Source organism: Mustela nivalis, assembly GCF_964662115.1.
Source record: "Mustela nivalis genome assembly, chromosome: 5".
Lineage (NCBI taxonomy): Eukaryota > Metazoa > Chordata > Mammalia > Carnivora > Mustelidae > Mustela > Mustela nivalis.
This window is the reverse complement of record NC_139024.1, coordinates 100,448,062-100,475,414: the sequence shown is the minus strand read 5'-3', so window position 1 is coordinate 100,475,414 and position 27,353 is coordinate 100,448,062. Positions and strand designations below refer to the sequence as shown.

The 27,353-nt window shown below is 36.3% G+C and overlaps 1 protein-coding gene and 1 pseudogene across 4 annotated transcripts in view; one reads left to right on the top strand and one right to left on the bottom strand.

Annotated features, from left to right (window-relative positions):
- The window catches only part of HMGCLL1 (3-hydroxy-3-methylglutaryl-CoA lyase like 1), a 193,936-nt gene that overhangs the window by 54,560 nt on the left and 112,023 nt on the right, over positions 1-27,353 (top strand). For all 3 annotated transcript variants that reach the window (XR_014311942.1, XM_082731243.1, XM_082731244.1), the window contains exon 4: positions 26,907-27,002. Coding sequence is in view for 2 of the 3 variants with exons in the window: in XM_082731243.1 (XP_082587369.1) it covers positions 26,907-27,002 (96 nt within the window). In the remaining variant the exon portion in view is untranslated. The remainder of the gene's footprint in view (positions 1-26,906; positions 27,003-27,353) is intronic.
- LOC309865081 (steroid receptor RNA activator 1 pseudogene) lies at positions 3,459-4,374 on the bottom strand (annotated as a pseudogene). Its single transcript has one exon. The product of its transcript is annotated as a steroid receptor RNA activator 1 pseudogene (transcript).

Here is a 27,353-nt window from a genome sequence, read left to right as displayed (position 1 = left end):
TGCATGAAAGAGAGCCAGCAAGCATGTGCACACACACAGAGCCCCCATATTATTTTGCTTATGAGGCACAGTTAACTGACAGGGTAATCATCATCTGGGAAGTGTTCCAGTGCAAGTCTCCTTTGTTGTACTTCAGGTGAGTTGGCCTCTGCCATCTCCCCAAAGGGGATGCAGGAGAGATTTGCCGAGACCACAGTTCCCATTTCATGACTACAGGGAGTCCTTTTACCCAGCTTGTTCTGGGGGAGCAGCTGAAGGAGGAGCGGAATTTAACCCCGATTCTCTTCAAGGGGAGTTGCCTTAGTGTGCTTGCTGCTCTGTTTAGGACACACTTTCCTGCTGCACACGGAGACTGACTTTCACTTAATTGCCATCCCACTGCATAGTTTTGGGCCTTCCACATACCATCTCTGTAACAGAGATTTATCTGTGTAATTACCTCAGTCCGCATTAAGTACCTGACCATCGGATCACCAGACCAGTCATTGGTGAGCTCTCCATTTCTTTTTTTCTTATCTCATGAATTGGCAGTCCGGGTGCACACACCAGCGCTGCCTGCTTATACACAGGTTTTATTATAAACGTCTGTTTGTTTTTGAGAGAGAGTACACACACATGGTGGAGAGGGGGCTGCAGAGGGAGAGAGAATCCTAAGCAGCCTGCATGCATAGCCCAGAGCCTCTCACAGGGCTTGATCCCATGACCCTGAGACCCCAATCTTAGCTGAAATCAAGAGTATCACACCTAACCTACTGGGCCACCCAAGTGCCCCAAAAGAAGTTTAAGGGTCTTTTAAAAAAATATATTTTTAAAATTTTTTTAAGCAATAGTTTCTTGCCTTTTTCCCCCCTCCAACTTATTTGAGCACATTGAATTTCTTACATGTCAAAAAATAATTGTTCAATATTTGTTCAGTATTTGATCTCAGAAGAAATAAACAAAATTCTTTAGTAAATGAGCTCCGATAGTTATTCAGAGTAGATGGGGATAAAATTGTGCTATAAAAGCTATATCCATATAGATAAATTTCATTAGCTCCTCAAGAAAATAAAAAAACAAGCATATGATATTTTCTACCTCATTGTCCCCCCGGCATTTCATGGCCTAAAGCACAGCCTCTTCAGATTGCTTCAGTATGTCCAGTGTTGTTCCACTGATCGTGTAACATGTGGCAAATATTCTATATGTGTGTGCACATGTGTATTCACGTATATCCAATTGCCACATGTCCCTGAAAGCTAGTAAAAGGAATGCTGGTCCTATTTGATTATTTGCATGAGAAGTAAACCCCAAATTCATTCTCCTGAGATAGTAACAGCTATTGTTTTTGCTCGTGGTTTCTATCAAGAATTTTGATGTGACCCAGTTGGGCACCTCTGGCTAGAGGTTTTCCACAGATGGTGGTCAGAGCTGCAACAGCAGGGCCTGGGAGGCTGGGGCAGCTGGGAGCTGGCTGGATACCTCTTTCTCCATGTGTTCTTTGATCCGCTTTCTGTGGTCTCTCTGTATAGGCGAGTTTGGATATCCTTACATTATGGCAGCTAAGACATCTAAAATGGTGGCTTAGTGTTGCAGAAGTGACTGCTCCAAAAGACAGGCAAAAACGATGTACTTTTTATAACCAAGTCTTACAAATTTCATAGTGTTACTTTTCCATAATCTATTATTAGCTGCGGCAACTACAAAGCCATCCTGTCTCAAAGGGAGGGGGTAGATGTCACTTTTTGTTTGGAAAGTGTCCTTCTAGAAGAGTGTGTTTTATGGGAAATACCCCTGGAGCTGTTTTTATAATCTGTGACACGTTCTTAAAAAGGATACAGTAATCTGGTTCCACATTTTTTCTTACTGATAATTAAAGAATAAATATAGTTGATAGAAAAGCAGGATCTGCATTCTGAAATCCCTAAATTCCAAAAACATAAGTATTTTAGCACTGTCAGGGCTGCTGATATTTACCTCACTCCTTCCCACTCCCTTTATAAAACTCTTGTGTGTCCAATGGGATTCGGGTTGGTATTTGAAAAAGAGGTTGTTGACTAGACAACAGAAGAGATGAAGGGGAAAAAGCTGTTTCCACAGCCCCTTCCAGATCTTTTTCCTCCTCACCTCTGGTTAAGGCAGAAATGAGGTAAAAGCTGGAGAAACAGAGTCCTAGGCCTTTGTCTTCATAATCCCGTCTACCTCAAAGTGAAGCCAGCTTTTCCCTGTGTCCCAATTTCTAAATATGCTCCTGAGTGGAAGAGGAGGCCACAAGAGGGGAGAATCACCTCCTTCTGGAAGATGGGATAGAAGAAAAAAGAAAAAGCCAGAAAACAAAAGAGAAAAGTTAGAGATTGAGGTTTGACTCCATATCCCCAAATCCACACCGTCCTCCTGAAGATGATGAGCACACAGAGCTGTAGGAAATCACTATCTTCACTGTAGAATATTCTTTCGTATACCCAGAAGCTGAGCCTTTCATGTCGAGACCTGCTCAGTAGGTCCTAACTTCTGGACAGACACCTTTTCAGATGGTCTCTTGGAACCTGGTTGGCATCTCTGACCTACACACATGATTCAGTTCAGTGTGCTGAATTATCTAGGCAATGTCTGCTTCCTTTTGAAAGAGCAAATTGTAGGAAGTCCTTTTTTTTCCTTTCTTTTCTTTTCTTTTTTTTTTTTAAGATTTTATTTATTTATATGACAAACAGAGATCAGAAGTAGGCAGAAGAGGCAGGCAGAGAGAGTGGAGGAAGCAGGCTCCCTGCTGAGCAGAGAGCCTGATACGGGGGCTTGATCCCAGAACCCTGAGATCAAGACCTGAGCTGAAGGCAGAGGCTTAACCCACTGAGCCACCCAGGTGCCCCTCTTTTCTTTTTTTTAAAAGCAAATGTCAATGTACTCTAGAAATGAAAAGTAGCAAATAGATTTTTTTTTTATTACTCTTTGTGAGCAAACATCATGCATTATTTTAAGTTACTGTATTAAAATATTTCTCTAGATTTGCAGCCAAAGTTTTCTCCATTTAAGAGTAACCATAAGTGACTCTTAATCCCACAAAACAAACTGAGGGGTGCTGGGGGGAGGGGGTTTGGGAGAAGGGGGTGGGATTATGGACATTGGGGAGGGTATGTGCTTTGGTGAGTGCTGTGAAGTGTGTAAACCTGGTGATTCACAGACCTGTACCCCTGGGGATAAAAATATATGTTTATAAAAAATTAAAAATTAAAAAAAAAGCAGTAAAAAAAGAAAGAGTAATCAGATGTATTCTGAGTGCTATACTAGTCTCTCTACAGTATGGTGTTAATTTGATTTCTATCCTATGTAAGTTTTGTTTGTATAATAGTGGGTATTACTTACTATAGCCTTACAAATAATGATGATATAAAAGCTTGCATTTCTCTGATCCAGGGTGGCTTTGCTTAATAATTTTCTATATTTTTAATCATTGACTAAACTGAATGAAATATTTTAAAGTATTTTTTTTCCACTATTAAGATGTTTTTATTGAAATGCATATGTTATGGGTAACAGGTGACTTCCCTGTGGCCCAGGTGGCTGACACCTCTTCCCCCAGAGATGGGTGGATGAGGCCAAGGATCACAAGGAGGCAGACAGTCTCCCAAATGGTAAGAGGGAGCCAGGTGAGAGAAGGCTTCTGTGCCAAGGCATAGGAAATGGTGTGAGGTGAGTCAGGATCCAGGATTATGGAGCCTCTTGGACACCTGGGATTGTCTGGTTCTCCTCAGCTGTGGCTGTAGATTTCTCTTCATTGGCCTCTTCCTCTGAAGACAGATTCCTCTTTTCTGCAATTAATCTTTTAACTCCCACCATCCACTGGCTGACCTCAGTTACATGGTCAACCATGAGTGAGCGGTGAATGTCATCTGCTGTATCCCACTGGTGACTTGAAAGCTCTTGCACCAGCAGAGCCATCCTCTTCTTCACAGGCACTGACAGCTTCCCTCCAACCCACTGTTTCCTGCAGCAGAGCCAGGCGTCGGCTGATGTCATCACATACTTGCTTTTTTGTGTGGCCACGGCAGTCCTCCAGTGCCTCTTCCAAAGGTTTGAGCACATCTTCCAGCAGTTTCAGCTTCGATGACTGGGAAATTTGTTGGTTCCGCACTGGAGGCAGGACAGTTCCCGGTGGGTGGAGGCCCAAGAGCCTTAATGGAAGGAGGTGGAGGTCCCATTGGAGGAGGCCCGGGAGAAGTCTGTGAGGTGGAGATGATGGGGGAGCCATCCTGGGGAGCGGCGTCCCTCTTGGTGAGCGGCGTGCGCTTGGGTCCACCAGCCAGGGTCTGCAGCCTGTAGGAGAACTGCGGGGGATCATTCCAGCCACGCTCCTTGTTGCCCGGCTTCACGTACAGCTCCGCCATCTCCACTTCCGCAAGGCCATAAAGTATTTTTTTTAAAATACTGCACAACTACTTTATCAGTACTCTTCTCACATGAGGCAAGCAAATTGCCTAAAACATATTCACAAACTTTTATTTTATTATTTTTTTAAAGATTTTATTTATTTATTTGAGAGACAGAAATCACAAGTAAGCAGAGAGGCAGGCAGAGAGAGAGAGAGCAGGGGAAGCAGGCTCCCTGCTGAGCAGAGAGCCCGATATGGGGCTCCATCCCAGGACTCTGGGATCATGACCTGAGCCAAAGGCAGAGTCTTTACCCCACTGAGCCACCCAGGAACCCTATATTCACAAACTTTTAAAACACCTTTTATCTCAGAAAAGAACATGGACTATAATAAAAAATAATAAATAAAAAAGTAAAAAACAAACATGGAAATATGAAAATGAGTGTTTTAGTTATAAGAGTGTAATTTATGGGCGTCTTTTTTTTTTTTTCTTTTTGAACAGGTTTAAGGTTCTACTTTGTAATAAAATTGGAAAAGATAGGAGTTACTAACATTATACATTTTACTCAGCATTCAATATCAACTTGCTCTGTAGCTAGCATGAGTTTCACTACTGTATCCAAAGCAAAACTTATATTTAAGAGCAATAATGTCAACAACTCTACTGGTTATACTTTCCTTTTTTTTTTTTTTCATGCTAAAGGTGTAATTCAATATTTTGGGATTTTTTTTTTCCTCATGAAGCCAAAGACTATAATTATACTCAAAGATTTATTATGCTCCATGTTTACTGTTTTTATGATTATTTAATTTGATCAATCATATTTTGAACAAGAAATTGGGGGGGGGAGCGGTTTGTTCTTCCGTTTAGAAAAGGAACCATAACCAAATGTTAAAACTCTTTATCTCACCTTTTATTCACTTATATTTAATTTACTGTGTTTATCATATTTCTCTACTATTTCCCATGAAATAAAGAAACAGTTGTTCAAAGCCAATTTCTGTATCTGATTAAACTGATCTTAAAGTCTGGTCTTTTAGGACTATTGATATGCATTGACGGTTGGAAAGTCTGCATATAATTGCATAAAAGCTGAATAGAAGTACATTTTGGCACAGAAAAGACTTGAGTCTATCTTTTTAATGCTCTTTTCAGCACTGCACTAGTTAGTTTGTTGGTAAACATTATCGATTTATTTAAAATTTTTTTTTTTTTAATTTACTTGACAGACAGAGATTCACAAGTAGGCAGAGAGGCAGGCAGAGAGAGAGGAAGGAAAGCAGGCTCCTGCTGAACAGAGAGCCCGATGCGGGGCTCGATCCCAGAACCCTGGGATCATGATCTGAGCCGAAAGCAGAGGCTTAACCCACTGAGCCACCCAGGCGCCCCTTTAGTGTAAACTATTCCATTGGTATGTCTCCTGACTAAACCACTTAAATGCAGTCCCTTGTAATAAGCAGAGTATGCCAAGGAATTGAAGTTCCTTTCAAAAATTGATGATCCTTGTATACTGAACAGTGAAAGCAAAAATATTACACCAATCATTTTAAAATAGATTGATTTAAAAGATATATTTTGTTAATAAGTTCATAAAGAATTGTGATTTATAATTAATTTTTTTTAATATTTTATTTATTGACAGAGAGAGATCACAAGTAGGCAGAGAGGCAGGCAGAGAGAGGAGGAAGCAGGCTCTCTGCTGAGAAGAGAGCCTGATGCGGGGCTTGATCCCAGGACCCTGAGATCATGACCTGAGCCGAAGGCAGAGGCTTAACCCACTGAGCCACCCAGGCGCCCCTATAATTAATTTTTAAAAAGTGAAGTTTGGGGGGCTTTGGGGTCTAATTTTTAGACGCACACATGTGAATACAGACACTCTTATCTAAAATGTCTGGTTAAATTTTTGGACCATTGTCTAAGAATAATAGGTAGTAAACAGATTTAGATAAGTAAACATTCTAAAATTAACATTACATTCCAAAAATCACATTAAAGAATCGATTAAATTTCATACTTGAAAACTTTTCTGTTATACTTGAAACATTTTTTACCCATATTCACTTCTCTTGAATACTGAATTTATAAAATTACTCTGATTTTAATTATAGTTTAGAAGAGCATCTGTGAATTTTAAAATGTTTTCATTGTTAATATATAGAATATTCTTTGAAGAATGCTGTTCATTTTATAAAGGTCTTGGACAGCTTCTGGTTTGTAATTGCAAAGGTGCATTGGTTATAGTTGTTTTAAGTATTCATGTTCATGTGTGTCTTTTTAAACTGTATTATTAAGTTCTTTCTGAAATACCAACATGTCAAAGCTGGTTCGTGCCAATAATTTTAGAACACTAATACAGCTTACTCTCAACCTTCACGTCCTGCTGTGATGAGACACACTAATAAATTGTAACACTACTCTCAGTTAAGACTGAATTTTGTTATTGAATTCATCTTACAATATGTATTAAGAAATGCATTTCTGGGGTGCCTGGGTGGCTCAGTGGGTTAAAGCCTCTGCTTTCAGCTCAGGTCATGATCCCAGCCAGGATCCTGGGATGGAGCTCCTCATCGGGCTCTCTGCTTGGCAGGGAGCCTGCTTCTTCCTCTCTCTCTCTGCCTGCCTCTCTGCCTACTTGTGATCTCTGTCTGTCAAATGAATAAATAAAATCTTAAAAAAAAAAAAAGAAATGCATTTCTTAGTAACTGCAAAACAGTCATACTTTTCTTCAGGCCCTCAGGTTGCGGGTTTCCTGAGCTTTTAGTGATACTATTACATCTACTGTTTAGATACAGTAACATCTACTTTTTCTAATGGAATGGTAGAAAATCTGGAACCTGACTTTTACTCACTTATGATGTGATTTGGCAAAGTATTTTTTAATCTCTCTATGGCTTAGATCCTTTTTATTTATTCATTCACCCACTCATTGCTTCCCTTGTATCTATCAAGAACTGTATCAGGTTCTTTTTTGAGCTCAAAATTGACTAATTTTATTACTAGCAATAACCATAATATTGACACAAGGCAATTGTAAAATTAAAATGGATAATGGGAATGAATTCATTATGAACAATGAAAACTTACAGGTTTTAAAATCAAATGAGTATCTGTAAATTAGTTATAATAAGATAGAACCTGGTAACCAGGACACATCAAGCAGTTGGCCATCTGTCACTCTGTCCAATATTTTAAAGTTCTGCGTTCTGTACTGTTGACAAAAAAAGAGACCTCCAGATCCGAACAGTGGCCAAATCATTGTATTTGATTATACAACTTTCACAGTGATGGCATTGCTTTTCACAGTAGTGAGACCATTTTACTATAGCCCTTAACTGCCAGTGAGCTAGTCTCCCTCTAACCACCCAGGCTTACCCTCTTCTCAGTGTGACTGTCCACTGTGAATAGAGGTGGCTTATAGAAAGACGTGTAAGTAAAGAAGGGGAACTCCATTTAGTCAGTATAGAATGAGTAAAATTAGATACAGTATTTTAAAAATGACTTCTTCCATGCATGGAGAATAACAATGTTGACAGTGTTATTATCAGACACAAAGGCATGATATATGAGAGGCAACACAGTTGACTGGAAAGAAAATTATGTACTGGGAGCTTTGAGACTTCTTGCCCCTACTTCAGAGTGATGTTGGGAACATGATTGTTTTGACACGGGAAGACCAGGAGGGTGGTCACGAAGGCATTGACCTGAACAAAGAATAACTAATGTGTATTTGTTATGTTTATCTTAGGAAACTGGGAACTGTTATTGAATAAAATGACTGGTTTCTCTGTCTGAAACTTTGGTCTTCCGGTCTATAACCCGCAAATCCATTGGGTAGATTAGGTTTATTTTGTAATTTAAAAATGAATATTTGTAGACATTAATGGATTATGATTAAAATGTCCTGTCTGCATTTGCATAAGAGTAGGGGTCCTATGTTACTTGATTTGGTCACTCTTGAAAAGCATGTGTGTTCCAGCCAGTACTAGGAAGTACAGAAGTCCTTAGAATACAAAGGTAATGTTGAATAAAGAAGTTCAGGAAATTATACACCAGACCAAATTAGTTTTAACGCTTCTGAACTTAAGAAGTTTTTTAAGTGTGGTGTCAGACCATTTTAGTAGTGTAGCCAAAACAGGGTATTGGGTAGGGGAGGGGGAAAAAAACTAGATGTTCAATTTTCCAGAGATTTCCTGTGTTTATTATTATAAGACTGTGATTTATTAAAACTGTCTTACTTCTTCAAGCAGACCAAAATTTCCTGTGTGCTACTGAGGCTAAGATATATGGCGTTTGTGCAAAGAGTCTGTGAATGAGACAGGGTTATAGTACCCAGGCTACAATGCTCTTCATAGCTGGATAGAGTGTTTTCACCCAGAATTGTCAGGAAGAGCTCTAGTCTCATTTTTTTCTCATTAATGAAATTACAAATGTATTACGGTTAAGAGGAGTTACTGAGTTACAGTGTCTGAAACCACATTATTTACATTTTTATAGTAATCGATGGCATGTGTTGAAGAAATTGTACATTCTGTACCCATCTTTCCTGCTACTCTGCTGCCTATGGAAAGTAATACCATCAGTTACATCTCATCTAGCTAGTAGAGATGGTAGGCAAATGCCTTCTGACATTGATTGCTTATGTTGAACTTCACGTGAATGTTGTCCTAGGTGATGGTGGTGGAGTTGAGGCAAACAAAAACAAAAAAAATCCTCCAAAACTGCTTTTAAAAATGATTCAGCAGACTATATTACTAAGCAGGGGAAAAAATGAGGATTATAAGTCCATGGGTTTAACTCTGTTTCCTGGCATAATTTACAATGGTTTATTAAGCAAAGAATTTATAAACATGCATAGACTTAGAGATATTGTGGATATACCAAGAATAAGACATTACAGACTGATCTCATTACTTTCTTGGTAGGTTTTTTTTTTTTTTTTTCATGAAGTGGCAAGGGAAAGGAATATTATAAGACACCATGAATGTGTATTTCAAGAAGATCCTTAATTATCTTGTTGAGGCTAAGAGCATAGTAAGACATTTCACCAAGGCTGATAATTTCCAAACTTTTATTCTTTAATCCATGGAATTTTTCTCACCCTAGTTAAAAAAATATTAGTACCTCAAAATGTGCTGTGAACAGGAAAAGTACTTTAAAATATTTGTACAGATCCCTCCCAAAGTCCTGGGAGGGACCCTAGGAATGTACTTGCTTGGTCAGATATTTCAGTGAAAGTTACAAAACTTAGATATTTTTGTGTTTTTCTTAAAAAAGCTTCCTCTCTATATTGTAGTCATTTTAGAGCCACATAACCTGCATTTGCCTCCAAGTAAAAATAAAATGGATCTTCTTTATTGAAGCAGGAGTAAGAGCCTTAAATGCACTGATTGGTCTTTCCTTGAGCAGAAGCCAGTAACAAACTTTTTTTTTTTTTTAATGTTACGTTAGTCACCATAGAGTACATCATTAGTTTCTTTTTTTTTTTTAAGATTTTATTTATTTGACAGACAGAGATCACAAGTAGACGGAGAGGCAGACAGAGAGGACAGAGAGAGAGAGAGAGAGAGAGAGAAGCAGGCTCCCTGCTGAGCAGAGAAGCCGATGCGGGACTCGATCCCAGGACCCTGAGATCATGACCTGAGCCAAAGGCAGCGGCTTAACCCACTGAGCCACCCAGGCTCCCCCATCATTAGTTTTTGATGTAGTGTTTGAAGAGTCATTGTTTACATATAATACCTAGTGCTCCATGTAATACGTGCCCTCCTTAATACTTACCACCAGGCTCACCCATTCCCCTACACCTTGCCCTTCTAATGCTTGCTTCATAGAAAGAGTCTGGAAGTTTTCCTTTTGTATCTATTTTTTTTTTTTTTTTTGTAACAGCTTCAGGAAAATAGGTATTATTTCTTCTTTGAATCTTTGGTAAAATTCTCCAGGGAATCTGTCAGGTCCTGGACTCTTGTTTTTTGGGAGGTTTTTGATCACTGCTTCAATCTCATTACTAGTTATTTGTCTATTGTTAGTTTCTTCCTGTTTCAGTCTTGGAAGTTTATAGGTTTCCAGGGATGCATCCATTTCTTCTAGGTTACTTAACATATTGGCATATAGCTGATGATAATTTCTGGTGATTAATTGTATTTCTTTGGTGTTAGTCATGATCTCTCCCCTTTCACTCATAATTTTATTAATTTGGGTCCTTTCTCTTTTTTTTTGGATTAGTCTGGCCAATGGTTTATCAATCTTATTCTTTTAAAGAACTAGCTTCTCGTTTGTTGATGTGTTTTACTGTGTCTTTGGTTTCTAATTCATTGATCTCTGTTCTAATCTTAATTATTTCCCTTCTAGTGCATGAGGTAGGCTTAATTTGTTGTTAATTTTCCAGTTCTTTAACAGGTAAAGAGAGTTTGTGTATTCAGGATTTTTCTTTTTTTTTTTGAGTGAGATTTGAATAGCTATGTATTTCCCCCTTAGGGCCACCTTTGCCGTATCCCATAGGTTTTGGACTGATGTGTCTTCATTCTCATTGCTTTCCATGAATTGTTTATGTTCTTCTTTGATCTCCTGGTTGATCCAAACATTCTTGAGCAGAATGGTCTTTAGCTTCCAAGTGTTTGAATGTCTTCCAAACTTTTTCTTGTGATTGAGTTCTAGTTTCAAAGCACTGTGGTCTGAGAATATGCAGGAAATAATCTCAGTCTTTTGGTATTGGTTGAGACCTGATTTGTGACCTAGTATATCTATTCTGGAGAAAGTTCCATGTGCCATTGAGAAGAATGAGTATTCTGTTGTTTTAGGGTGGAATGAATGTTCTGTTTATATCTATGACGTCCTTCTGGTCCAATCCAAAGGCAACAGCCTTTGTGATTGAATCTATTGTGATTCTGTCTTGTTGATGGCTAGCATCTCCTGAGAAGTTTTGGGACTAGAGATTCCTGGGTCTTACAGCAGAACAGGATCAGAATCTGTACAGACGGGTCCAAAAAATCTGTACAGACGGGTCCAAAAAATAAAATACTTTTATTTAAAAAGTACCTCAGATAGTTCTGATGATGAATCTAGTTTGGGAGGCACTGGTTTAGATAATTAAACCATGCATCCCTACCCAAATTGTTTAGCTTGAGGGTAGGATCTTTCTAGGAGTTTTCCTTGATCTTTTGACACATGAAATCTTTAACAATGACTCAAATAAAAGATATAGACAATAGATTATATAGGAGTTATATTTATCAATATACCCAGTAGCTGGGTAATCTTCCTCCTCCTTAATATCTATAGTTATCTTCTACAAAAATTGTTCCTCTCACTGGGTTATTAAAAACATTTAAATAGATTATGCAAATAAGGAATTCAACACACATAAACCTAACATACAGACTGGCATAAAGTAAGTGTTGGTTTTTATCCTTATCACTATCACTGCTAACAGTAAAATCTTAGAAGAATTAGTAGAGACAAAGAATCATGGTTCAAGATGGGTTGAATTCAAAATAGAATAAATGACAAGGAAGAGAAATTTCAGTTCATTTAAAAAACAATTTATTAAGTGCCTTTTATGCAAGTTCTTTAAGGAGCTAATAATTTAAGGAAAGAAAGCTATAAAACAATAAATCATATAAAATGTAATGAGTAATGTTATACAGGCACATAGCTAGGGAGATAATAGAGACACATGGATCAAGTTGATTGTTGAGAATGTCTTAGGCGTTTTTAAGCTGATTATTGGATGAAATGAACTTGATGAAAATAGAAATGATTTTCAGGCAGATGTAATGGTAGATGCAAAGGATCATAGCAGCAAAGTAGTTTGACATAGTATTGCAAACATTTTGCTATGGCTAGAGGATATTTGAGAGCACTAGGTGAATTATCATCAAGAACTAGATGAACTATTAAGGAAAAATAGGATTCTGGAGGTCTCAAAATTTTCAAGGGCTTAGTTTCAAACTCTTCTGAAATCTCAGCAGTGGGGAGAGGAGAATAGGGTTCTAGCCAAAGAATGAGTAACTGTGATATAATGCTGTCCTCAGCTATTGTGGTCATGGATGTCTGATTTAATGTGACACCAGTTTTCTGGAGTTGGGGTGGTGTGACCTAACCACAGCACTCTGGACTGTGGTGATGCTCTTAGAAAGCAACAGAAAAATCTTATTCCATTGGGTCTATGTGAGCTGAAGGAGAAACTTACTCTAAAATTTTGATTCTTCACTCCAGGGTGGAGTTTCAGACTCCTCTAGACAGATCATATAAATCAGCCAACGAACTTCTCCACCATGCACATTTACAATTTATACTCTCAGAAATTTTGATTCATTGGGGCTTCCATACAATACAGAAATAGGAATTTTATAAACCATCCTAGATAATTCTGACCTAGGTAGTCTTCAGATGTTGGTGTTTGAGAAGCACTTCTCAAAGTACACTGGATCTTGGAGTGAGTGCTACAGACCATGCCCATATTCCTGCTGGTGGGAATGGGTTTTCTAGGAGATCTCCAGTCATGGTCAGTACGTCTATGTCTACATAGAGCATAGCTAACAAGAGGAAGGGTCTTAATTCTTTTAGTCGGATATAATTAAAATAAAATTGAGGGTTCCACAAGATCGTGGTTTGGCCATAACTTGTGTATATACATTCGGAATGAAAATAATTAAGTCCTTCCAGTCTTCACTTGTGCATTACATGGATGATTAAAAGGGACCTAATTTGTATCCTATTATGGGAGTTTGAAAATTTACTTTCCTTACCTCTCCAAATGTCCTATGCCCCACATATGTTTGAGTCTCTTCTTCTCTCAATGAGTCTTCTTCTTTATGCTTTTTAGGTTCTGTATATCTCTGTTTAGTCCCCTGATTGCATATCACAGTGGATGCCTGGCTCACACCAGCAAAGATAAAGTGTATGGGTCAGGGTAAGGGAGGCATCCTGCTGACATTGACAAAGCTTTGTTTGAATGATGGTGGGGTCAAAGTTCTGACCCAATTTTTACTGTTTAGGATCTTTTTTCATTTCCATGAAACTTACCAATGTTAATCGTGCTACCCAAAGAACCCATTCTATTATAGTCTATTCTCCTTTTTCTCCTCTTCATAACTTTATTCCTATCTGATGCTTCTTGTGGTCAAATTTTAACCTTGTTGCCTTGAACTAGGGAATATGCAGTTTTCCAGTGAACAAACAGGTATGTATAGCTCAATTGCCTTCCTGTTCAAGGATTGTGTTTGGTAAGGTGCAAAGTATGATCTGGAACTTGAGGTCATTCAGTTTTGAGATAGATGACCAGCAGGTAGGTTTCATAACTCTAAATGAAGTAATTGTTGTGCTATTGCTAACTGGCAATATTTGGACCATTCAGGGCCATCTTTCTCATTCTGAGATCTGGGAATCACTAGGGGACACAGGCTAACCACTTTGTAGGGAACTTTCAAATTTGAAGATGTCAATTGGAGGACCCTTACTAAGAAAAAAGAATGTGTAATGTCAAATGTAAAATTAGGTAGCAAAATTAACTATTAATTTTGAATGTGCAAAAAATCTCATGAAATTGTAAAGTTTTAAAAGTTATCAGTTATCAAAGTTACCTCGAAATTTAGGAAAAGTATTTTAAAAATTAAGAGTCTGAGGTTACATCATAATTTTTTTTTTAATGGGAAGGAAACAACATGAGATGTGCCCTCTTAAAATTTTTCAGAGTACCATACAGTATTGCTAAATACAGGCAGAATGTTGTACAACACATTCCGAAGTTAACCAGCTCTCATAGCTGAAACTCTACCCATTGAATAACAACTCCCCATTTCTCCTTCCCCCTAAGCCCCTCACAATCACTATTCTCTGCTTCTATGTGTTTGACTATATTATGGATACCTCATATAAGTGGAATTATGCAGTGTTTATCATTCTACAATTGTTTCATTTAGCCTAATGTACTCAAGTTTCATCTGTGTTGTTGCATTTGGCACAATTTACTTTTTTGGTATTTTGTTGTCAGTTTATGCCACGTTTTCTTATCCATTCACTCATCCATGGAGACTTAGACTATTTCTTCCTCTTGGATATTATGAATAATGATGCTCTGACTTGGGGATGCAAATACATGTTTGAGAGTTTGATTTTTATCCTTTTTTTTAAGAGATTTTATTTTTTTATTTGACAGATCACAAGTAGGCAGAGAGGCAGGCAGAGAAAAAGGAGGAAGCAGGCTCCCTGCTGAGCAGAGAGCCCGATGCTGGGCTCCATCCCAGGACCCTGAGATTATGACCTGAGCCAAAAGCAGAGGCTTTAACCTACTGAGCCATCCAGGTGGTCCTTGATTTTAATTCTTATGGATAATTACTTAGAGTTAGGATTGCAAGAACATATAGTATTTCTATTTTTTATTTTTTGGCACTTTCACACATTAGTGGCTGTACCATTTTACATTTTCACCAACAGCGCACAAGAGTGCCATTTTCTTCACATCCTTCATTGCCAACACTTGTTATCTTCCATGTTTTTCATGCTAGCCATGCTAATAGGTATAAAGTAATTATCTTATTGTGGTTTTGCTTTTTGTTTCCTGATTAGTGATATTGAGCATGTTTTCATATGTCTGTTGTCCATTTGTATGTGTTCTTTGGAAATATGTCTATTCAGATTCTTTGTTCATTTTTAAATTGGGTTGTTATTTTTACTATAATGGTGGCAGCATGCCTTCTGTATTTTGGATGCTAACCTCTTAACCTATATGTGGTTTGCAAATATTTTCTCTCAGTGTGTTGCCTTTCCACTCTCCAGTTTTCTTTGCTGTGCAGAAGCTTTTTAGTTTTGTGTTGTCCCACTTGTCTGTTTTTGCTTTTGTTGTCTATCATTTTGGTGTCATATATGGTAAGTCATTGCCAAGATTAGTGCTATAAAACTTTTCTTTCTTTCTTTCTTTCTTTCTTTCTTTCTTTCTTTCTTTCTTTCCTTCCTTCCTTCCTTCCTTCCTTCCTTCCTTCCTTCCTTCCGGGTTTTACAAATCCAGGTCTTAAATTTTAGTCCATTTTGAGTTCACTTTTTTTTTTTTTTTTTTTTTTTTAAATTTTTTATTTATTTATTTGACAGGCAGAGATCCCAAGTAGGCAGAGAGGCAGTCAGAGAGAGGAGGAAGCAGGCTCCCTGCCGAGCAGAGAGCCTGATGCGGGGCTCGATCCCAGGACCCTGGGATCATGACCTGAGCCGAAGGCAGAGGCTTTAATCCACTGAGCCACCCAGGCGCCCCTTGAGTTCACTTTTTGATATGGTTTAAGATCAGGATCCAATTTCATTCTTTTACATGTTGGTATCGAATTTTTCCAGCACTATTTATTGAAGAGATTGTCTTTTCCCCATTGTGTATTTCTGGCATCTTTGTCAAAGATCAGTTGAATGTATATGCATCAGTTTATTTCTGGGCTCTCTATTCCATCGCATTAGGTTATATGTCAGTCTTCCATGCTGTTTTAGTTACTGTAGCTTTGAAATAGATTTTGAAATAAGGAAGTATAATATACCCAGCTTTATTTTTCTTTCTCAAGATTAATTTGTCTATTTGGGCTTCTTTCTGGCTTCATGCAAATATTAGGATTTTTTCTTTTATTTCAGGAAAAAATTGAATTGAAATTTTGATAGGGATTTCATCTTTAATTTATAGATCACTTTGTGTAGTGTGGACATTTTCACTCACTAAATCTTGGAATCCATGAACATGGGATATTTTTCTGTTTGTTTTTAGCTTCTTTTATTTCTTTCATCAATGTTAATGTTAATAGCTTTCATGTAAAGTTCTTCCACCTCCTTGGTTAACTTAGTTCCTAAGTATTTTGTTCTTTTTGATATTACTGTAAATGAGATTGTCTTCTTAATTTCCTCTTTGGATGATTTCTTGTTAGTGTATGGAAATGCAACTGATTTTTAAATAATTTTTTTATTTAAATTTAACTTAGTTGAAATATAGTATATTACTAGTTTCAAGGATAGAATTTAGCAATTCATGAGTTGCATGTAACTCCCAGTACTTATGATGTCAAGTACCCTCCTTAATGCCTATCACCCAGTTATCCCATCCCTCAAACAACCTCATCTCCAGGAACCTTCAGTTTGTTTACTATAGTTAAGAGTCTGTTATGGTTTGTCTCCCTCTCTGTTTTTATCTTCTTTTACTTTTCCTTCCCTTTCTCTCTCTATGTTCATTTTTTTTTTCTTAAATTCCACATAGAAGTGAAATCATATGGTATTTGTCTTTCTCTCACTTATTTTGCTTAGCATAATCCCCTCTAGTTCTATCCACATTGTGGCAAATGGCAAGATCTCATTCTTTTTGATGGCTGAGTATTTTCTGTGTGTGCATTCGTGCATGCCTGTGTGTGTATACACACACTGCATCTTTTTTATCCTTTCATCTCTCAGTGGACATCTGGGTTGTTTTCATAGTTTGGCTACTGTGTACATCACTGCTACAAACATTGGGGTGCACATGCCCTTGAAATCACTATGTTTGTATCCTTTCGATAAATACCTAGTAATGCAATTGCTGGGCCATAGGGTAGCTCTATTTTGAATTTCTTGAGGAACCTCCATATTGTTGTCCAGAGTGGCTGCACCAGTTTTCATTCTCATCAATAGTGTAAGAGGGTTTCCCTTTCTCTACATCCTCACCAACATCTACCATTTCCTGACCTCTTAATTTTAGCCATTCTGACTTATCTGAGGTGGTATCTCATTGTGCTTTTGATTTGTATTTCCCTGATGCTGAGGGATGTTGAGCATTTTTTCATATGTCTTTTGGCCATTTGTATGTCTTCTTTTGGAGAAATGACTGGCCATGTCTTCTCCCCATTTCTTGACCCAATTATTTGTTTCTGTGGGTGTTGAGTTTGGTAAGTTCTTTATAGATTTTTAGATAATAACCCTTTATCTGTTAAGTCATTTGCAAATACTTTCTTCTGTTCTGCAGGTTGCCTTTTATTTGTTAACTCTCTCCTTTGCTATGCAAAACTCTTTTTATCCTGATGAAGTCCCAGTAGTTCATTTTCACTTTTGTTTTCCTTGCCTTTGGAGATGTATCTAGCAAGAAGTTGCTGCCGCCAAGGTCAAAGGAGTTGCTGCCTGTGTTCTCATCTAGGGTTTTGATGGATTAATGTCTCACATTTAGGTCTTTCATCCATTTTGAGTTTATTTTTGTGTATGGTATGAGAAAACGGTCCAGTTTCATTATTCTGCCTGTGGCTGTCTAATGTTCCCAACACCATTTGTTGAAGAGACTCATTTTCCATTGGATATTCTTTCCTGCTTTGTTGAGGATTAATTGACTATAGAGTTGTGGGTCCATTTCTGGGTGGTCTGTTCTGTTTCATTGATCTGTGTGTCTGTTTTGTGCTATTGATTTTTATATGCTGATTCTGTATCCTGTAGATTTACTGAATTTGTAAATTAATTCTAAGAGGTTTTTTGTTTTTGTTTATGTGGAATCTTAGCATTTTCCACATTTCAGGTCATATTATCTATGGAGAGGGTAGGTGGTTCAGTCAGTTAAGCATCTGACTTGATACTGGCTCAGGTCATGATCTTATGGTCATGAGATCAAGCCCCATGTTGGTTTCTGCACTCAGCTCAGAGTCTGCTTGAGATTTTTTCTTCCTCTCTCTGTCCTTTCCCTTCTTGCTTGCATGCTCTTTCTCTCTTTCTTTCAAATATTTAAAGAAATAAAATCTTAAAAAAAAAAAGATCATGTCATCTGTGAACAGAAAAAATTTTACTTCTTCCTTTCCTTTGCATTTCCTTTATTTTTCTTGCCTAATTGCTTTGGCTAGGACTTATAATTCTGTGTTGAATAGGAACGGGAAGAATGGGTATCCTGTTATTCTTGATCTTAGAGGAAAGGTTTTCACTATTGAGTATAATGATAGTTGTGGGCTCACGTATGGTACTTCTTATGTCAAAATAGTTTTATTCTATTTCTAAAGTTTTATTTGTTTGAGTTTCTATTATGAAACTGTTGAATTTTTTCAAATGCTTTTTGATGAAGCATTTTTTGGTCAAACTTTTACATATATTGAGATGATCATTTGGTTTTATTCTTGATTCTGTCATTGTGGTGTATCACGTTTATTTGAGCATGCTGAATCTTTCTTGCATCCCAGGGATAAATTCCACCTGGTCATGGTTTATGATCCTTTACACATCCTATTTGGTTTGGTAGTATTTTGTGGAGGATTGTTTCCTCTGTGTTCATTAGGAATATTACCTGTAGTTTTCTTCTCTTGTAATGTCTTGTGTGGTTCTGGTATCAGGGTCTTATAAGACCAGCTTCTACTGCATGTTCATATAAAAAGAAGTATTTCTTCCACGTGGGTTTTTTTGGAAGAATTGGTAGAAGGATTGGCATTAAGATTTCTTTAAATGTTTGATAGAACTCATGTAGTCCTGTTCTTTTTTTTGTTCAGTTTTACTGATTTGGTCTCATTGCTAGTTGTAGTCCCATTGTGATTGTCCATTGCTTCATGTTTTTTTTGACTGCATACTCTTAGTTTGCCTCTTTCTCATAATAGCACTTTGTAGTGCTATTTTCTATGGAGAAACTAGAAAGATGATTGAGTCTGTTCTCTTGTGGTGTTAAGGTTTTTTGTTTGTTTGTTTTTGTTGGGTTAGCAAAGTGTATTTCAGTTTAATAATACATTTTTGGTAATGTTTTTCTATATTGTATCTAAAACTTTGTGATGTGTAACCTTACAAATAGATACACTATTTCAGAAGAATTACCATAGTTTTGTGCCCTTTACAGGGAAGATTTTTGATACATATTCTATACTGTGATTTTTATAATAGATAAAAATATGAATGATGTAATTTTATATACTGCATATTGCATTTATTTAAGATAAGAAAGAACTTTCATTTAATTTGACATTGATGAAAACTGAATCCTCCATCTACAATTTTATACATAAAATGTTTATTCAGAATTTTTTATAGTCTAGCTTCTGATTCTATTCATTTTGAAACTTGTTTCTCCTCAAATATTTATGTACTTCTGGTGCCAGATATTGTAGGACATGGTGAATATGGAATTTTTGCTAAACTCTAGAACAGGGATTTTAATAGGAGGTATAACTGAGTACTATATGTTATATATTTTATGTATTTTAAATACATGATAATATTTATGCCAATATTCTTTATTTTAAGATTTATTTATTTATTTGACAGAGATCATAGGTAGGCAGAGAGACAGGAAGAGAGAGGGGAGGAAACAGGCTCCCTGTTGAGCAGAGAGCCAGATGTGGGGCTTGATCCCAGGACCCTGGAATCATGACCTGAGCTGAAGGCAGAGGCTTTAACCCACTGAGCTACCCAGGCGCCCCTATGCCAATATTCTTGAAGAGCACGAGAATCACAAGCTCTTCCTAGTGGCAAAGTTTGTGCCTGAAAATTCAGGCACATACATACATACAGAAATATAATATAGCAATGTAAAGGAACCCAATGGTGTTCCAGTCTTTATGTGTATGAGTTGAAGACCATTACAATACCCACTATATAGATTAAAGCAGCATTTTGTATAATTTCCCTTTTGTCTTCTCTTCTCATATTTGCTGACTGCTCCAGAGCAATAAAAGCATCTTGCCACCAAGACTTCTTTCTCACCCTCCATCCTGTTTTCTTCCAACTTTATTGGCATTTTGATTATTTAGATTTTCTGTCTATCTTTTACTTTTCAGTTTCCCTCTTAACATGCCATGAGAAGAAATCAGGTGCAGCAGTCTTGTTAGAATAAAAGAGAGGAAACAATTTGAGGTTTTTAGTAGGTGATTGGAGTGAAGGGAGGGACAATGGGTAATGCACAGCCTTTGAAGATGCTTGACTTGGTCATGTTGGCTGTACCAGGGCAGAGAGAAAAGGAATAAAAGTAGAGTCCCATATTTAGATTATAGGATCTAGTTGTAAGACATGATCAAGTAATATAATTTGGCAGATACTTCTTTGCAGATAGCACCATACAGAAGGAGTCTCATGAATTTTAAATTCTACTCTAAACACTTTTGTCATTTAATAATACAGTGCTAAGTTGAATTCTTAATATTTCCACCCCATAACAGAATATAATTTCTTCACTTTCAGCAGAGCCACAGAGATGCATAATTTCCATGGTGATACAAAACAACTAAACTCCTCTTATGTATTTTGCAGTCTTGTTAGTGATTAAACTCTTATTGAGTTAATAATATAATGATTTTATATGTCATCAGTGTATGTGAGACTTCTATAAAATTTTAATAATGCAGCTCTGGAACTTAAAACCCTATACTATGTGTTATCTTTGTAATTGGATTTGTTCTGGGAAAAGGAAAAATGTTAATCAGTGGTAAGTGAATAATAGTTCTTCTAAAAACAATAAAGTCTCAGTTTTTTCCTGCAGTTTTATCGAGAATTAATTATAAATAATTATTCCACTTTATTGAAATCTCAGAAAACATATATTCATTTGGAACTGAACAAATTTACTTAGTGAGTATTCTGTTATGTCAGTTGTTATTTGGAAGAGAGATCAAGAGTAACAGGTATTTTTACTTTCATTTGATTGGATTTAAAAATGGAAGAATTTTGTGATTTAAAAATAATCTATAAAATCGTTCTCCAATTATCTGAAGAATCTTAATAAAAATTATGTTTTAAGTTTAGGCATATTAAACTCTTCCTTTTCAGTACATAGGAAGTTGAATTTATCATGGAAAGTAAATATATACATATATGTGAATAGTCTTGTTCTATGAATACTTTTGAATAGTTTCAAGTTCTCTGAATAGTTTTGCTTCATTAAATCCTTATGAGTAATTTGCTCTGTTAAAAAACCAGAGATTCAGTTATTTACATTTAGCGTAGACAAAGTGTAGCTTAAATATTTGTCTCATTATTCTAGTTTAGTTTACCAAGAAAAATGCTTTCTTATCTGTGCTACATAAAACTCCAGATCACATGACATTTATATTTTGTGGTGTGGTATGTACACATATACACACACATATCTTTCCCTGCTGATCTGTGGATTCTGTGTGTATAAACTGTGTCTCCTTAATTTTTCTATGCCATGTTAAATATGTAGTAAGTGCATAAAATACTGAAATGAATTTTAAAAATTATTTTTAAGGTCTTAGGACATAATGGAAATTTAAAAGTTTGTCTACAAAATATAATTGAAATGTCTATTTTTTTCTCTCATTTAGTTTATGAGAAATGCTTTGATATTGTTTACGACTTGTTCATTATCTTAAAATCCCAATGAACTCAGAAAATTTGGATGAGGACTGTATGTATTTAGGAGTGATTAGAGTATTCAGATAATGACAAAATATTAGAAAGATGTCTAAATATGTATAATGTGGAGTGTCTAAATTTACTTCATGACAGTAGCAAATAAAATCTCTATAAACTATATGACTATTATACTTTAATCTTTATGACCTTTTACATGTCTTTAATACCCTTGCAAACTTTTACATGAATATTATTATTTGAATCTATATATAAATGTGGACTCCTAAGAAACTGATTAACCAAGGTATAGCCAGTTTTGTTGGCCAGATAAACCTAGGTATTGCCATTTCCAAACTGGGGTCAGATTGCAAAGTATGTTATCAACCAAATTATGGGGATTTTTGTGATCTTAAATGAAAAGTCACAGCAAAATCTTCAAAATAGGCTAAACCATATGTGGAAAGGTTTCATTAAAATGTCAAAATAGTGCTGCAAAGGAATAGTTCCATTATTGTTTGAATAATAGTTTAAAATTTAGACATTAAGATAACAGCAAGATTGAAATATGCATAAGCTTCCAAAGATTAAAAAAAGTAGTAAGGCAAGAATTTTATACCTTTCATTGAAACCTGTTTTATTTTATTCATTGTAATAAAATTATATTCTATCAGGATTTTCTAAAGCTCTTTACATAACTGTCTTTATTTATCAAATTTAGACTGAATGCTACTACTTATTAAATGACCTCTTTATACTATATTTTATTTTTTTTAAGATTTTATTTATTTATTGGATAGAGAGAGAGATCACAAGTAGGCAGAGCAGCAGGCAGAGATAGAGGGGGAAGCAGGCTTCCCACTGAACAGAGAGCCCGATGCGAGGCTCAATCCCAGGACCCTGAGATCATGACCTGGCCGAAGGCAGAGGCTTTAATCCACTGAGCCAACCAACCAGGTGCCCCTATACTGTCACTATTTTTAAAAAGGAAAAAGTACTGATTTGTTGGAATCAAATTCATGTATTATAATTTTACTATGGTATCTTCAATGATTATCAAAGTTTAGCTTTCATGACCTGGGGATTTGGTTACTATCATCTCTTTTCATTTTTCAGTTTTACTGACTAAAACACCTATTGAAATTTTTGTTAGTTTACATGTGGAATGAAATAATATCATATAGGTCAATATAACCTATATTTCTTAAAGATTAAAATGTGTTTTGTGCCCTTTATGCTGTTTTTTGATGCACACTTTAACCAAATCTGTATATTGGTTAGAGAAGCACTTTATTCATTTCTGTTATCATGGTTATATAATTTTTTCTAATAAATATTTAAACATGTTATGTTCAGTTAGGTGTAAGGATTCGTAATTTCAACTAACATTCCTGTCCAGTAAGAGTGTTGTTTTAGATTTCATTACAGTGCCCTAAAACTAGTAGTAACTCTGCTTGAAATTAGGAGTGGTATTCTAATTTTTTTACTATAATTTGTGTGTATATGATTGCATGTACATTTGTGTGTGTGTGTATGAGAAAGACAGGCAGAGAAAGGCAGACCTCACAATCTAGCATCTGACAGAAAGGCTGAATTCATAGATACATAATGAAAGACTGTGTTGAAATATGCAGTAATGCTAAGCCATTTTAAAAGGCTATAAACTAATGGGGCTTACATTTTTGAATAAAGTCCTCTGTGTTGCAGGACTAGACAGTGTGTCCTATTAATTTTTTCCTGGGAACTTCTATTCCTAGTACCATTCCTCTAGAACTTGTTACATGATCAATTCTCAAAGCTGTCTGAGAATTGCCTCACTTGTCTCTAGACTGCCCTTTGTATCTCTCCCAGGTTGATCTTTCCAAAATACTGCATGTTTCCCAGTCTTCAGCTAATTCAATACCCACTCCCCATGGCTTTCTATTGCCTTCATGATAAATTCTGTATTTTTAGAATAACGTGAACCTAACTCAGGAACACATCATAAAGTATGGTCCCCTATCTTCATTTATAATCTATTCCCACATTATTTACCCATAATCTTCTCTAGCCAGATAATGCTTTCCTACTATGGCACCTATCACTCTCTCTTTTCCAACTCTATTGATTTTTCTGTGTTTCAGCTTTTATGGCTATGTAAATGAATTACCTGAGAACTTAGTGGTGTAAATAAATATTTGCTATGTTCCAAGAAATCAGAGGGTTGGAATTTGAAAAGGGCACACAAAGGAGGACACCTTGTCTCTGGTCCACAGTGTCTGGGGCTTCATCTGGGTGACTTGAATGCTGGAGGCTAAAGTCATCTGATGCTCTGTCAGTCACAAATTTCAGGGGTGATGCTGGCTCTTGCCTGGGGGCTTTACTTCCTTTGCATGTGGGTCTCTCCACTTGGGCTGCTGCACAGGGTGTCTCCGCAGAAGCTAATTTTTCTCACTGCATGTTAGCTGATTTCCCCATAGTGGCTCCCCGGCCACAGAGAAAGCTATGTGGGAGCTGTATCCTTTTCTATAACTTGGACTCTCAAGTCACATGTTATTATTTCTGCTATACTCTGTCATTGGAACAGTCACAAGTCTGCCTAGGTTTCAGTGGCAGGTAAACACAGTTCACCTCTTCATAGGGACTGTTGAGCTTCTAGATTATGTGGCATTAAACATATTTCTGTGGCTACTTTTAAAATTTTATTTAAAAATTAAATAATTTTAATTTAATTAAAATTATTAAATTGAGAAAGAATCTCAAGCAGGCTCAATGCTGAGCATGGAGTATGACCCAGGGCTTAATCTCAAGACCCCGAGATCATGATCTGAGTGTAAATCAAGAGCTGGCCACTTAACCGACAGAGCCACCCAGGCGCCCCTATCTTTTTAAATTTTAATAAGTCATAGTCATGTTCTACAGTTTGTATCCCATATGTCTTGTAACTTTCCTAGACTATTTTAGGTCCTACCAAGACTTCCCCTTTCTGAACTCATTTAACCTTTGCTCTCATTTATAACCAGTATATTCCTTTGAATTGTTAGTGTTTTTCCATGTGCATATGTTTTCTCTCCCCAGCTATATTACAAATTATTTAGTGCAAGGACTTGACTTACTTGTATTTATATTTACCACAGTTCTAGTATAGGGTTTTGGACACCAGAGGTGCTTAATAAACATCTGGCTTAAAGTCAAATAAGCTCACAATGAAATTAGAGACTGAGGTTCTATGCATTGTAGATGAACACAGTGATTAGTCTTTGTACAGAATGCAGATATCAGTGACAGATAGTGAATGTGATCCCTAAGAAGTAAGCAAGAATCATATTTTAAGCAGAAGTAAATGTATTTGGATTGGATGAAAGCTTAGAGGTTTAAATGTTAGTAAGTTATGATGGCAGTCAACTTTTTTTTGCCTCTTAAATATATAATTTTAAATTTAAAACTCATTTAATCCATATTATATTCATTGAAAGTATTAAATGTAATTCCACTGGCATTTCACTGAAAGACTGATCAGCTAATAGCAGTAAATATTGTAATACTTCATATTTTTAGAAGCATGTAATTACATTAAAAAGCATTTGTATTTTGATTAATTTTTACTTCATTTTAAAATTAAAAATAATACTTCCTTATTGTACCAACTCAAGATATATAGAGAAAAAGTAAGTCTTTTTTCATCTATTCCCATATTGAAGATACAGAATTTGGTTTGGTGCATGTTTTTACATCTTTCTCCCTGCTCATTTTGTATACTTTTCATTGTTTATATATCATTTCCATTTATTTATTGTTCCTGTCATAATTTATTATTCCCAAATATGTAAAGTTCATGATTATGTCAATGTTAATTTGTCTATGTGATGATTATGAGGTTTGATCATCACTTATTTGCTGTAAGAAGCTAAATTAAAGACTTTGTGGCAAACTAGTAGAGTTGATATTTTAATTTTAAAGTTGATTTTTTTTTTTTAAGATTTATTTATCTGACAGAGAGAGAAATCACAAGTAGGCAGAGAGGCAGGCAGAGAGTGAGGGGGAAACAGGCTCCGTGCTGGGCAGAGAGCCCGATATGGGGCTTGATCCCAGGACTCTGAGATCATGACCTGAGCTGAAGGCAGAGGCTTAACCCACTGAGCCACCCAGGTGCCCCTAAAGTTGATTTTTAAAGACTCATAGAAAATATACAAAAATAAAGGCTTGGAAGAATGTGTTAAATTTTCTTACTATGTATTTGTTTGCATTTATTTGCATTATGAGAACAAATAGTGATTCAATGATAATAATGCTTAGAACACAATGACTATTACTAAAATATTTATGCTAGCCAAATAATATATTTATATCTGAGCTTTGTTAAATTATTCAGACAAATGTGTAATTTTTTGGTAAATAATGTTAAATTTCGGGGCACCTGGGTGGCTCAGTGGGTTAAGCTGCTGCCTTTGGCTCAGGTCATGATCTCAGGGTCCTGGGATCGAGTCCCGCATCAGGCTCTCTGCTCAGCGGGGAACCCGCTTCCCTCTCTCTCTCTCTGCCTGCTTCTCCGACTACTTGTGATTTCTCTCTGTCAAATAAATAAATAAAATCTTTAAAAAAATAATGTTAAATTTCATACATTGAAAGTTATTTAGACATAAAATTTTCATATGGAAGGCAAATGCATGGCATATTTCTTTTAAAACTATCCCCAATGGAAGGGTGCCTGGGTGGCTCAGTCAGTTAAACCCTGGGCCCTTGGTTTCCACCCAGGTCATGATCTCAGGGTCATGGGATAGAGCTACCTGTTGGGCTCCATGCTCAGTGGGAAGGTAAGTCTTTCTGAGACACTCTCTCCCTCCCCCTGCTCTTGTGGGTGCTCTCTCTCTCCTCCTCCTCATAAATAAATAAATAAAATCTTAAAAACAAAACCAAAATACCCTCTCTCTAATCTCAAGGATATTTTATTTGCAACTTGGACTGTGATTTGAAAGGAAGAGACTAAAAAAACCGTCAAATGAAAGTAGGATAGTTAAGAATTGCTGAATTCTTTGTATTCAGTCAGAATTCGGTCACTTCAGAATTCAGCTGAATTCTTTGTAATTCAGAATTATTTGTAATCAGTCGTTTAGCCAGGTCCTGTGATGTGAATAAGTTAAATTCAGATCTAGTTTTGATGTACTTATGACTTTAGGAACTATACTCATCTTTAGCTACGTTGGCATAGGTTATTATTTCCAACATTAATTTATAGAGTATAAATGTATGTGCAATTATAACCTTCCTATGAAACTAAACACATGCTTGATAAAATATATAAAGCTGAATATATGTAACTACTTTGCATTTTAGATGGCTGATCACTCTGAAGTGATGAAAGGTATTCATCAATACCCAGGAGTTCGCTATCCTGTCCTTACTCCTAATCTTCAGGGTTTTCACCGTGCTGTAAGTGTGCTACTAATTATTTTTAAATCGATATGTTTCTTATTGTTTTAAGGTCTTTACATAGTTAAAATGGTATCCTATGTAGCCTCCTTGTTACCATGTATAAATGCTGTTCTGATGTAGGCACATGAATACACTGTGATCTGTAACCTCAGGATATTGTTCCACATGAATGGCCCTTCCACTTTAACCATTCAGGAATCAAAACACAAAAATACAGTAATCCATTTTGATATCATTCTCTTGAAAGTATATTTTGTGCTTCCCCCTTAAATAAGGAATACAGAATTTAACTTAAGCATTTCTCAACATAATAATTATTAATATTATTACAGTAGATCATTTTTGGCA